The sequence below is a fragment of the Ursus americanus genome, chromosome 30, assembly GCF_024610735.1.
Source record: "Ursus americanus isolate L20-20 chromosome 30, mUrsAme1.1.p, whole genome shotgun sequence".
Taxonomy (NCBI): Eukaryota; Metazoa; Chordata; class Mammalia; order Carnivora; family Ursidae; genus Ursus; species Ursus americanus.
The window spans coordinates 18,863,355-18,875,964 of record NC_142156.1 but is presented as its reverse complement, the minus strand read 5'-3'; the positions used below and the strand labels follow the sequence as shown (position 1 = coordinate 18,875,964).

The window sequence follows — 12,610 nt, the reverse complement described above, 5'->3', positions numbered from 1 at the left end:
ATGCTGAAGTCAGATGCTTAATCAACTGAGCCACCCAGGCACCCCTGAAATCGAGATTTTAATCCAGTGCTTTTTACAAATGTGACTGTTTCCAGGGAGTGCCTTTTTGCACTAGATCTACCAAGGGGAGAGACTTTTTTTTTTTTTTTAAATATAGGCTCCACACCCAGTGTGGAGTTCAACACAGGGCTTGAACTCACAACCCTGAGACGAAGACCTGAGCTCATATCAAGAGCGAGATGCTTAACCGACTGAACCACCCAGGCACCCCTGAGGAGAGCCTTTTCGTAACTCATCTTCCAAAATGGATTCTGTTTCTGATTTGAACAAAGATGCCTGTGTGCCTCAGTTGGCAACTTGGGTCTTGTGCTAAGTGAAATGGGGAGCCAGTGAAAAGTGTGAGGGAGGCACAGACAAGATCTGGCTTGTTTTACGGATAAACAGTATGGAGAATGGCTGTATGGAGACAAGAATGGAAGATGATCAAGGCTAAAAAAAATACAATAAATAGGACAACAAGGATCCCGGCTAATTGTATTTTTGAATTTCAAATGAACTGAAAATAAATTTAAATACATATATGTTTCAAAAAATTACTTCTGCGGCATACATAAAGCTAACCCTTTGCCTGCCAGAACTTTATTGGGAACAATGAAACCAGTGTGAAGGCTGGGAAAGAATCATTCAGCTTAGCTTGAGTCCATCAGGCACGCAGAGTCATTTCCCATTTGTTACCTTCTGGTGCCACCACTTGACCCCTTCTGTTCCTTGCACATTTATGCCCAAGAAAATTCCCAGCAAAAGCAGTCCCATAGTTTTCCTTTCAAAAGCAGTCAGTTTTCTTAAGGTTCAATCACATAAATATCAAAGAAATACAGACGTAAACAGTGAGACACCATTTTCACCAATCATACTAGCAATTTAATAGACTGGTCCACGTTAGGGAGAAGAGGCAAAGCAGACATACCTCTTGCTGGTGGGAACAGGCGTTTGTGAAGATCTTTTGAAACACATGGAGTCTGGCAATGTGCTTCTAGGGCTTTTAAGATGTTCTTCATTCCCTTTGATCTGGTCAATCTGTTCCTGGAAATGCATCTTAAGGAAATAACCCCAAATATGGAAAAAGCTTTGTGAAAAATATTGGCGTAGTCTGAATGTCCAGAATAGCACACGTGGAGGATCATTTAAACCTCCTCAGGAGGTTTTACAAGTGAGGGAACTAAAGCTTTCAGAAGTTATATAACTTGTCCAGGATCACTACACAGCTAGTGTGGGACAGAGCCCGGAATCAAATCCAGACTAGTTTTACCCCCAAACCCAAGTTTTTAATCACAATGCTACAGTGAGTTTTCTGTATAGAAATAATGTTTTTCTCAACCGGAAAAACAAAGGGAAACTCATTCTGATTTATAAAATCCAATTTTTCATGTTACACACCTGTCTAGAAAAAGACTACGAAGGCGGAGTTAAGAGGTGCGGTGGTTTCTGCGCGCTGGGTGGCAGCGGCGGGCTTCCAGCTCCACACTGCCCCCCCAGGCCAGCCTGCGAACTGCTGCGGCTGACCCCCTGCAGACCGCGTCTCCACGACCATGGGCCGCACGGTTCCGCTTTGGTTCCGTCATTCTTGGCATTGGCATGAGAATTAGAAGGTTGGAAAAAGCAAAGACTTGCTTCTTTTCTCTTCTGGTGGTGGCTTGGCAGTGGCAGCTATCGCGGGGGTGACCGATGGCCGCTGTGGGCAGCAGCTCCCCCAGCTCAGTGTTGCAAAAGGGGGGCGGGGGGGGGGACCCAGGGGCAGCAGCAGCCTTTAGATCTCAGCTAACAGCACTTTCCCCTTCTGCCTCTCTAGCCGACCCGCCCCCCCCATCTCCCCGTTGCTTTTCAGTCCTTTTAACACCTTTGCAACCAATTCCTGGCATCCAGTCCTTCTCTGCCTGAAATATCTAGAGCGGTTTCTATTTTTTGGGCTGGTCACTGATCCGTTCTGCAGCAAAACTTAGATACATATTTACTAGAACTACATTAAAAATATTGACACTATTCTTATTTGTATATGAAGATACAGGATATAAGTAGTTATTTATCTTGTGGAGGGAACAAAGTATTTTTGCATTTAGTTTCCTTCATATGGGGTGCAAAAGATCGATAGTCTCCATAAGTTATACAAGTGACTGGTAAAGAAAAGGTTTATTAATTCACGACATGAGTTCTTTATGGGATAGTCATACTGCTATGAAGCGCCTTAGTTGTTACTTGCTGGTTAACATTTGATAAGTTATATCAATTGCACAATTTTAGAATGACAATAAATATGATTAGTTAATAGTAGACTCCAAACTTCCCTTTATTCTTCTTAAAAAAGGATGGATGATCCGCTATGATCCACTAAGAAACATCTAAATGGGAAGAAACACAGAAGCATTTTTATTAGTGTTATTTAGTTTTTTCAACAGAAAACGGTCTTATAAACTATAAAATTGAAGACTTAATTGTATCGCTAAACATCTACATATAAAATTATTTGGCATTTAGATCGATAGGACTAGAGAAAAACAGATACATTTTAAGGGCCACAAATTTGTCTCCTGAATTAATAATCTCTCTTTAAAAAAAAAGTAATCTTATGCCACTGAACACAACAGACTAGAAGTGAGCATGGAAGTTATTAATGAAAGTTAACAAAATGTAGGCTTATTTTAACATGCCTATCTGGACCAAAGGAGGGGAAAAAAAAACCCACAATAATTTAATTAGGTTTACTAAAACTACCAAAACATGATCAAAGTAAAGAATTCTGGGGCGCCTGGCTGGCTCAGTTGGTGGAGCACGCAACTCTTGGGTCTCGGGGTTGTGAGTTCGAGCCCCATGTTGAGTGTAGAGATTACTTTAAAAAAATACAATCTTAAAAAAAAAAGAAGTAGGGGCGCCTGGGTGGCACAGCGGTTAAGCGTCTGCCTTCAGCTCAGGGCGTGATCCCGGCGTTATGGGATCAAGCCCCACATCAGGCTCCTCTGCTATGAGCCTGCTTCTTCCTCTCCCACTCCCCCTGCTTGTGTTCCCTCTCTCGCTGGCTGTCTCTATCTCTGTCAAATAAATAAATAAAATCTTTAAAAAAAAAAAAAGAAGTAAAAAATTTTACCTTATACTTAAGGATAGGAGTAAGAATAATTTATATGCATATTTTACACATGAAAACATTTGGAAGGATGTATACTAAACAGTGATCCTTTTACTGAGTAGTGAGATTTCAAGAGATTAGGGTTTACCTGGTTTTTTTTTTTTTTGGCTCTTGCAAATTTTTTTTTCTATAGCGAACATATGTTTTTGGCAATTAAAAAGGAGAAGAATCAAAAGTAATTAATGCCCAAGCACAACATTAATCAATGCTTTTTGAAATTTAGTTTTTCATTTGCTTCAATATGAAAAATAAGACTTTATGAGGAATTATAATGCTGGAAAGCCCCCAAGAGACTATGTGGTCCATTTCCAAAAACTAAACCCTGCACAGGCTCAGCAACCGGCCCGAGGCCACCCGCCCAGAGAGTAGAATCATGGCCTCTTGATTTCTGGTCTAGGACCCCCGTATAAAAAAACCAAAATACAAAAATATACATAGTTACACATAAAAATACATTTATCTCCACAATACCAGAACAAGTTGGTTCAATGTCAAGACCCTAAAAATATAAATGGTGTCAGGTTAGAACCCAAATAACGGTGGGGCAGCTCTACCTTCAGGATTTCGCAGGGAGCGGTGTCTGGTGGTACAGGTTTCCCACAATGCCTTGAATATTCAGTTATAAAGACTGAAGCTTCATCTAAACTATGGAATCAGAAAAAAAAAGAGAGTCATGAGGAAATTCTCAGGGGGGTTGATAAATACATTCGCTATCTTGATTGTGGTGATGGCTTCGCTGGGGAATACAAATACTTGAAATATGTGCAACCTATATGTGTGTCTGTGTGTATATATATATATATATATATATATCTCCAAAAATAATGTTTATAAATGACAACATGCAGCTCTTGTGGGATCACAAGTGGTAGATAAGCAGAAGGAAATGCATGGTATGGTAATGAGAAAGGGATGCACACCAAGTGGCCAGCACAGTTAGACTATAAGTGGGGATGGCCCAGGAAAGACTTCCATCCTGACCGGGCTGCCCTTCCTGAGTGCCAGGCATTTCTTCCTTCTCCTTTTCACTTTCCAAATCCATTCCCAATCCTATCTCAAGAAACTGATTTCCAAACTTGTGGGTGCAGGAAAATTAGACAATCAAGCTTAGCGAAAATTATATTACATAAAAGCCCCCAATTCTCTGAGCAAGTGTCTAAGAAATAAAGCTGCAACTCAGGTTTTAAAGCAGGACTGTGAGACACCTGTTTTGAGGGTTCAGAAGGCTTACTTGGTGTCTGATTCCCAGTTCACGTTCGAAGGGACTGAGTTACAGGACAACCAGCCTGTGGGTGTAGTAATGCTACAGCTTAATATGCAGAGCCCTTCATTATGACCAAATAGGTGCGCAGCCGTCTGATCGTTTCCTCTAAAATAAAGGTAAATTTTAAGGAAATTCTACAGTAAGGTGTTTTTGTTTGTTAATTAACTTACCTTAACTCACTTGCCAGATAGTTTACCAGGTCAGTGATGTTGTTGCTATTCATCATGTGCAATTTCAACGTTTGAAAATATCTTGTCTTTGCCAAAATCCCAAACTCCTTCTTACTTATGATATTATTCAGAATCAGATTTCTAATCTATAGAATAACGGGTATCGTTATATTAAAAACGTGTGAAATTCCAAGGCCTTATTCACCACCCAGAAGCTTCTTAAAATCACAAGTTAAATTAGCATTGTATTGTGACTAAGCCTCTTTTTTAAGGGAGTGGGGAAAGGGAAATGTTTTAGTAACAGATTAAATCAACAAGAAGTGATAGCTGTTAAGCACTTTGGGACTTTTTATGAGGAAGATCTGCTTACAACAAGCATTTAAACCTATAGATTTTCCACTGAGCACAGCAGCAAATAAGAGAGGGGTCTCCGCCTTTTAAAAAATGTACTAAGGTTTTAATAAAAGCATAATAATTTTATATACTACCAAACAGATAGAGATAGTGGTTTTCAGCTTAACTTTGATTTGGGGAAAATTATTACCTTCCAAAATAAAATTTTTCATAGCAAAAAGGAGATGAAATTGCCTCTTACTTGATGTGAAAATCCTGCCAACTGCCCAGTATTCATATGCTCTTCTAATTGCTGTAAAATGATCTGAGGATTGCACGAGCCCAGAAAATTCTAGAGGAAAAAAAATGAAAACACAGTTAATGGAAAAGTGTTATTACTACTAATTTCTGTTAAATCTGAAAGGTTTTCATTTTTAAATTTAGAATATCTTTCAGAATTTCTATTATAGGGAAAAAAAACCTCACCTCTTATCATATAACAAAAAATTACAGAAATAAGGAGGAAGACATTTTACAAATACATATTGTAACAGCAAGAGCTGTTTAACAAGCATTTTGTCATTCTAAGTGCCAAAAGGAATCTATTTAAATACTAGAATTTTGAAAAGCATCAATGGATGAGTTTATGAAAAGTAAAAATAAATAAATAAATTAAATAACCCAAAGTCAAAGACAGGCACAGATGGCTGTGAAAAAATGCAATCAATAGACCAAATGACAGATAAAAAAGATATGCGTGTTCATTTATATAGATCTCTACTGGCTTATCTACCTTTGGGAAAATACCATAAAACATTCCCAAGTGCTTTGTTCTATTTGTTCTGTATTGTAAAGGGAATGAGTTATTTTTAAAAGTTCTGTCCTCAAATGCTCACGGCTCCCTTTGTCAGACACCCACACACAAAGCCCTCTCTCTCATCTCCCACACCCAATCACTAAGTCAAGCTGTTCCATCCAGTTCATTCTCACTGCACTACCCTACTCTGGGGATGTATCTCCTCAAGCCTTTCCTGCCTGTCCACAGGCTGTTGTGTGTGGATCAAGTGAGATACACCTCCAGTCGAGTGCAACAGCTTCCCACTCCTCCCTTCTCGCCTCCTCTCTCCTCTGACCAAGCCCATGGATTGTTCCTTAAACAGGGCCTGAGCAATTCACTTAACTCTTCCAAGAAAATTGATTGTCCCCCCTCACCTCTACCCGAAAAAGAACAAGGTCCAAATCCCTTTCTTAAAAGATTTTATTTATTTACTTGAGAGAGAGAGATAGCACAAGCAGGGCAGAGGGGCAGAGGGAGAGGGAGAAGCAGACTCCCCGCTGAGCAGGGAGCCTGATGTGGGGCTCGATCCCAGGACCCTGAGATCATGACCCAAGCCGAAGGCAGACACTTAGCCAACTGAGCCACCCAGGTGCCCCAGTCCAAATCCCTCTTAAGGCATCCCTCAGATGGACCTTGATCTATCTTTCAGGCTTACCTTCTGCTAAACCTGCATACAAACTCCTGCCCCACTCAGACCGATACATTCATGCTCTGCAGGTCTGGTGAAAAGGAAATGCAACCCTTTCACAGGGACATGCACTATGAGACCTTCTGTTTCTCTGGCAGCCCCAGAGGAATAATTTGCCAGATACCTTAATTTGCTGATGTCTTTTTTCCGAGTGGGGCATGAGCATCAGACAGGCTAGTGCAAAAGCTGGAAGCTCCAACTGGACATACTGCCTGGCTACTCCAAGCATGTCGAGATCATCTGAAACTGGACATCTTCGAGAGAGCACATGAGTTTGATAATATTAATGAAATTAAATTAGTTCATATGTTAATTTGCTACCTGACTGTGCTTTCAATGATTTTAAGCATTGAAGTCCTGGGGCATAACATACACTTAGTAATGAGTAGCTCGAGTCTTCCATGGCATTCTTTGTGGAATAAAATAACCTATCTGCTGGAACACAGAGCACTCCTTGCTGCTGTGATTATGTCTGAAAGCCCACACATGCCTAAAGTCACATTCTCAGAAGACTCCAAACCACTGAAACAACACTGCATGATTTAGGGGAGTCATAAAAGGACTTTGTACATTCATTAAAACTAATTTTGGAGAAGGCTTACTGACTCGGTCTACTAGCTGCACTGCATGTGGAAAGTGGACATTGTAAAAATATGAAAGACAGTTTACCTTAGAAACAACTGATGTGCTTAACTTCCCAAGAAGAAGAAATTACTTGAAAGACAGGTTTATTAGAAAGGAATTTTATAAGCAACACGTATGACTTTTTGGGGTAGGAAAACAAGTATTTTACTTACTCTAGAACAGCGACGAGACTCTCACAGCAATCTGATAACTGACTGGGGCTCAGAGGACAAGATGCTGAAAATTAAAAAAAAATAATGTGTACACACACACACACACACACACACACACACACACAGAGCTATAAAATGCTACTGTCACTGTTTCAGGGGAGAGAAAAATACCTGAAAGTAGGGGTATCTGAACCACACGCTGCCAAGCTTTGCTGAAGTAGGGAACCTGGAGAGACAAGCACATGATGGGATTCACACCTGGGGTATCATGAACTCTCTTGGTTTTGCAGTCATGGAACTATACGCTTAGCGCTTATGTTCTGGATGCTAAGACCAAAATCATAAATTGGTATCTTCCTGATTGAGATGGTTAGATTTCAGGATAATTTTCTTTTCTTTCCCTCTCTCTCTCTCTTTCTTTCTCAAAGTAAACTCTACACCCAATGTGGGGCTCAAACTCATGACCCCGAGATCAGGAGTTGCATGCTGTACTGACTGAGCCAGCCAGGCACCCTTGGATAATTTTCTTCATAACAGTATAGTTCAGGATCATATTATACAATTTTGGCTGATTTGTTATTGTTTCATTTGGGGGAAAAAAGCATCAGAACACAACTCAGAAAACAAAACTTACACTGTCGTGTGCCAGACGTTGTGTAAGAGCCACAGGAAAGGGGCAAGCAGACAAAAGAAAGGATTTCAAAAAACGAATGAGGCAACAACAAAAATTTCCACTCATTGGGAACAGGTTAAGTGACTTATGGTACATTTTACTTCTTATTATGAGAATGATTAAGAGTTAAAAGTAATGAGATACCAAAAAAATTAAATATAGAGGTCTCATAAGATCCAACAATCCTACTCCTAAGTATATGCTCATGAGAAAAAAAAAAACAAAACACATACATCCACATAAAAACTTGTACACAAATGTTCATGGAGCAGCATTATTCTTAACCCCAAAATCTATCAACTGATGAATGGATAAATAAAACTTGGGTGTGTCTATACAGTGAACATTAGTTGGCAGCAAAAAGGTATGAAGCCCCGACATCTGCTACCACACAGACGAACCCCGAAAACGTGATGCTGAGTAAAGGGAGCACAAAAGGCCCTGTACTACATGACTCCACTGATGTGACATGTCCAGCACAGACACCTCCAGGGGCTGAAAGAGGGAGGTACAGGGACTGACTGGTAATGGATATGGGGTATATTTTGGGGGTGAAGAAAATATGCAAGAATTAGAGAGTGGTGATGATTGCACAACGTGGTGAACATACTAAAAACCACTTAATTGCACATTTTATTGATTTATTTTTGAAACTTTATTTTTTTAGTAATCTTTACCCTCAATATGGGGCTTGAACTGTGGACCCCAAGACCAAGAGTCACAAGCTCCATGCACTGAGCCAGCCAGGTGCCCCTTAACTGTATGCTTTAAAGGGTACATTTTACATGGGAGTTATATCTTAATTAAAAAAAGAAAATAGGTCTCCATGTGCTCTATGGAACAGTCTCTGAGGCACCAATGTTATGTGGGAAAAAAATAATTGATCTAGAATGTCACTAGATTTATATGTACAAAAACGTATACACACACACATACAGACACAGACACACGTGCTTGTATGATAATAGGAAAGTTCTAGAAGAAAGCAGTGTAACCGTAGTTACTTCTGGGGAGATAATTTTGATGGGACAATGTATTAAGCTAAGAATAGATGATATATTTCCACATTATATATTATAATGATGGGGCGCCTGGGTAGCGCAGTCGTTAAGCGTCTGCCTTCGGCTCAGGGCGTGATCCCGGCGTTCCGGGATCAAGCCCCACATCGGGCTCCTCGGCTGGGAGCCTGCTTCTTCCTCTCCCACTCCCCTGCTGTGTTCCCTCTCTCGCTGGCTGTCTCTCTGTCACATGAATAAATAAAAGCTTTAAAAAAAATATATATATATATATATTTTAATGATTATGTGGTATTCAACTTGTGAAATTTAGAAAAGATGAGTAAGATATGGTGTCTGACTGAAAGATGTTCTGAGTCCAGGAGGGGCAGTCGAATGTGTAACAAAACAAATTACACTGTGGCAGGTGTTACAGTAGAGCCAGGGTTTGGAGATCATGAAGGTGTGGTGTGGCTCAGGAGGCCGGGAGGGCTGGGGCTGGTGAGGTCCTCCGAGAGGCGACCTCTAAGCAAAGTACTCCGGGTCCCGGCACCTTTTAACGGGGTATCAGTTCCATTCTTTACAGAGGGGCCAGTTACCTTACCTAATGCACCCAGCAGCCACAAGCCCATCGAGTGTAAGCATTAAATTCTTTTTGTTGTTGTTGTTAAAGATTTATTTATTTACGAGAGAGAGAGAGAGAGAGAGAGAGAGAGAGAAAAGCGTACACGAGCAGGGGGAGGGGCAGAGGGAGAGAGAATCTCAAGCAGACTCCCCGTTGAGCATGGAGCCCGCTGCCATGCTCAATCCCAGGATCCTGAGATCAAGACCTGAGCCAAAATCAAGAGTCAACGCTTAACTGAACTATCCGGGTGACCCTAAGGATTAAATTCTATAAAACTTACTTGAGGAAACTACATACCTGCCATAAAGAATGGATACTAGAGATGGCAGTTAAAACTTTCCTCAGATAAGGAATCTGGGGGAAAAAATACAGTTCAGAAAATCACCAAAATGGAAAACTTCAACATGAAATATCAGAGTCTTACATTTTCAAAACAAAGTATCAGTAAAATGTATCTACCATGAGAACGACCATGAACGTTCACTTGCTAAATCACAAATATCAAAAAAGGTCAGGGAAGCTTCCATTTGTTTCCAGCGAAATTTATGTCACTTTTGAGTTAGCACTTCCTCTGGCCCAAGACCAAGTTAAGTTTGGCACGAACCCAAGGAGAGTGAATGTTTGCAGCACGCATCTGTTCAATCACAAGTATCCGTACAGAATGCTTCAGAATTGCTGTGCAAGAGCTTTCACACAGACCGCAGTCCCGGGCACGGAGTCTTACCATATTGAAGCCAAGAAGCTTTTGCAAGAGTCCATTCCAAAGCTGCAGGTCATAGATTTTGTACTCCAAACAGAGCTCAGTCACCAATCTGACTGCCTGAAGCAGAAAAGAAATAAAAAAAAAAAAAAAATCATACTGCTTCAAGATACCAGGAAATCAAACCACCCATCGAAAATGTGGGGCACTACACATAAAATATGTTTATAACCTAGGTGTGTCTATTGCCGAATTTCCGTGAAGGCATCCTCCTCCCCTCTAATGAAAGAAAAAAGAGACTACGATTATTTTTTTTCTTTCTTGCTGTCATGGATTCAAATGGCAGCTGGGACTTTCCCCGCTGTCTTCTTTCTACCCAAGAGTGGTTTGCCTGTTGGCCCCGCCTTCTCGCCCTATGCTCCAACTGCCTCAGGGACTGAATTCCCATAAGCAACGAGGAGGTACACCCCTCCTGGCATAGGGACAGTCTCTTCTCCCCATCTGGATAAGGACACACAGGCTCTGGGAAGGAACTACAAAAGTGTCCTCTTGTTGGTGGGATCAAGCCCTAGGCTTTAAGAGACAGAGGTAAGGGGACCCTCCAAGTTGCGTGTCACCTGTCAGGATAGGAAAGTAGAAATGGTCTCAGCAGTAGGCTAGTTCAGGAATGAAGAGTTTCTCTGGCTTCAGGCATTTGGGTGAGTAGAAGCACATTGGAGAAGATGGGGGACCCACCCTCAGACAACTCCCAGTACATACCATGGATTCATGACTGTGGTTTTTCCATAGACCCTTAATCATTCCTTCTTTAGGACTGTTGCAAAATAATTCATATGTGATGGGGATATTCAAAGTCTCAAATGATGCCAGAAAAGTTATACATTTTAAGTAAGATCTGAAAAACAGAGGCACTGATGGGAATCATTCTTATAGACCATATTTACATTTAAGATAGAGGCCACCATAGGGCAATATTAGAGCTGTTTGTTTTAAATGTCTATTTTTTAGGCTTCTAAATATATTCACTGAATATAATAGTAGAAAGAAATCAATACAAGCAAGATCAAGAAAACATTCAGTTCCTAAATGCCTCAAAAAACTAGGGAAACAAGATGTTCTCAGAGGCCTATGTCCCCTTTCCCAAAATGGAGAGGACATTCAAGGCAGCAGAACTAGGTTTACACGGCTATTCTAATGCACTCATATAAACTAAGGGGCTTAAATGTACACTTCCAAAGAACCAATCCGTTTCCTATTTCTTCTCTTTTTTTTCAGTAAGCTCTACACCCAACTTAGGGCTTGAACTCACAACCCCAAGATCTTGAGTCATGTGCTCTACCGACTGAGCCATCCAGGTGCCCCGTGTTTCCTATTTCTTAACACAATTTAAAAAATTCTACTTACTTCACTTCTTCCATGGGTTTTTTGAAGAGAGATTCTATAGTTTCCTTGTCGGCCAAATATAGGAGACACTGAAGAGCACGTGCTCTGTGGGCAAAAGTTAACTGGCGCACACCCAGTGTCTGTAAAACCAAAGCAGGTTTGCAGAGATGCACGCATGCTGTACCTGGGTACATGAGTTCCAACTTAGGTAACATAAACCTCATTTTAAAAAAACATTAAAGTCAATCTCTGCCCTCAGGGAGCCAGTGGTTCTCAAAGTGTGGTCCATGGACCCCTGGCAGGCCTCTCTCAGACTCTTTCAAGTGGGAAAGGGTCAAAACTACTTTCACAATCATGCTAAGATGTTACTTGCCTTTACACTGCATTGATATTTACCCTGGTGGGTAAAACTGCTGATACTAGTCAGGGTAGGAACACCCAGCTGCTGGGGCAGCCACGGCGTTCTTCACAGCCAAGCAAAGGTGACTTCCACTTACCAAGGTTCTTGATGGAGCAGTAAAAATTAATTTTATGAAACCTCAGCTCTTGCATACATTAATGAGTTCACACTTGAACACATATTAATTAAAATGTATTCGTCAATGTTCTGTGTGACCACACGGGCAGCACATGTAGCGCGTACTACACACGGATGGTTTTTCCGGGAAAAGCACGTGTATGAATGAGTTGTGAGCTGAACTGGGCACTTTTCATGGGACACCATTTTTATCTGAAGCAATGACTATCAGATAAATACGCGAGGAAAACTAAAAGGGATGCTCTCCCCCCTTGCTGTTGAAAACATACAATCAAAATCTCAGATTTCCCCTCTTTTCTTCCTTCTATCCAAGACCCATTTGCCCCTTGGCTCTACACCCCTTCTCTTCCTCGGTTCAGCTGTCTCAGAACATTTCCACAGGCAAAAGCCTGAAGGCCAAAGAGGTGGCATTGCTTTAGGGAAAAGGG

The 12,610-nt window shown here is 41.1% G+C and overlaps 1 protein-coding gene across 1 annotated transcript in view; it reads right to left on the bottom strand.

Annotated features, from left to right (window-relative positions):
• Positions 1-2,168: 2,168 nt before the first annotated feature.
• The window catches only part of KNTC1 (kinetochore associated 1), a 68,078-nt gene continuing 57,636 nt past the window's right edge, over positions 2,169-12,610 (bottom strand). Inside the window, exons 54-64 of the mRNA XM_045777917.2 lie at positions 11,666-11,784; positions 11,021-11,156; positions 10,286-10,381; positions 9,859-9,915; positions 7,440-7,494; positions 7,269-7,332; positions 6,596-6,725; positions 5,208-5,297; positions 4,613-4,758; positions 3,733-3,823; positions 2,169-2,396 (exon numbers count right to left, since the gene is read on the bottom strand). Coding sequence (XP_045633873.1) covers positions 2,376-2,396; positions 3,733-3,823; positions 4,613-4,758; positions 5,208-5,297; positions 6,596-6,725; positions 7,269-7,332; positions 7,440-7,494; positions 9,859-9,915; positions 10,286-10,381; positions 11,021-11,156; positions 11,666-11,784 — 1,005 coding nt within the window. The 3' untranslated portion in view covers positions 2,169-2,375. The remainder of the gene's footprint in view (positions 2,397-3,732; positions 3,824-4,612; positions 4,759-5,207; positions 5,298-6,595; positions 6,726-7,268; positions 7,333-7,439; positions 7,495-9,858; positions 9,916-10,285; positions 10,382-11,020; positions 11,157-11,665; positions 11,785-12,610) is intronic.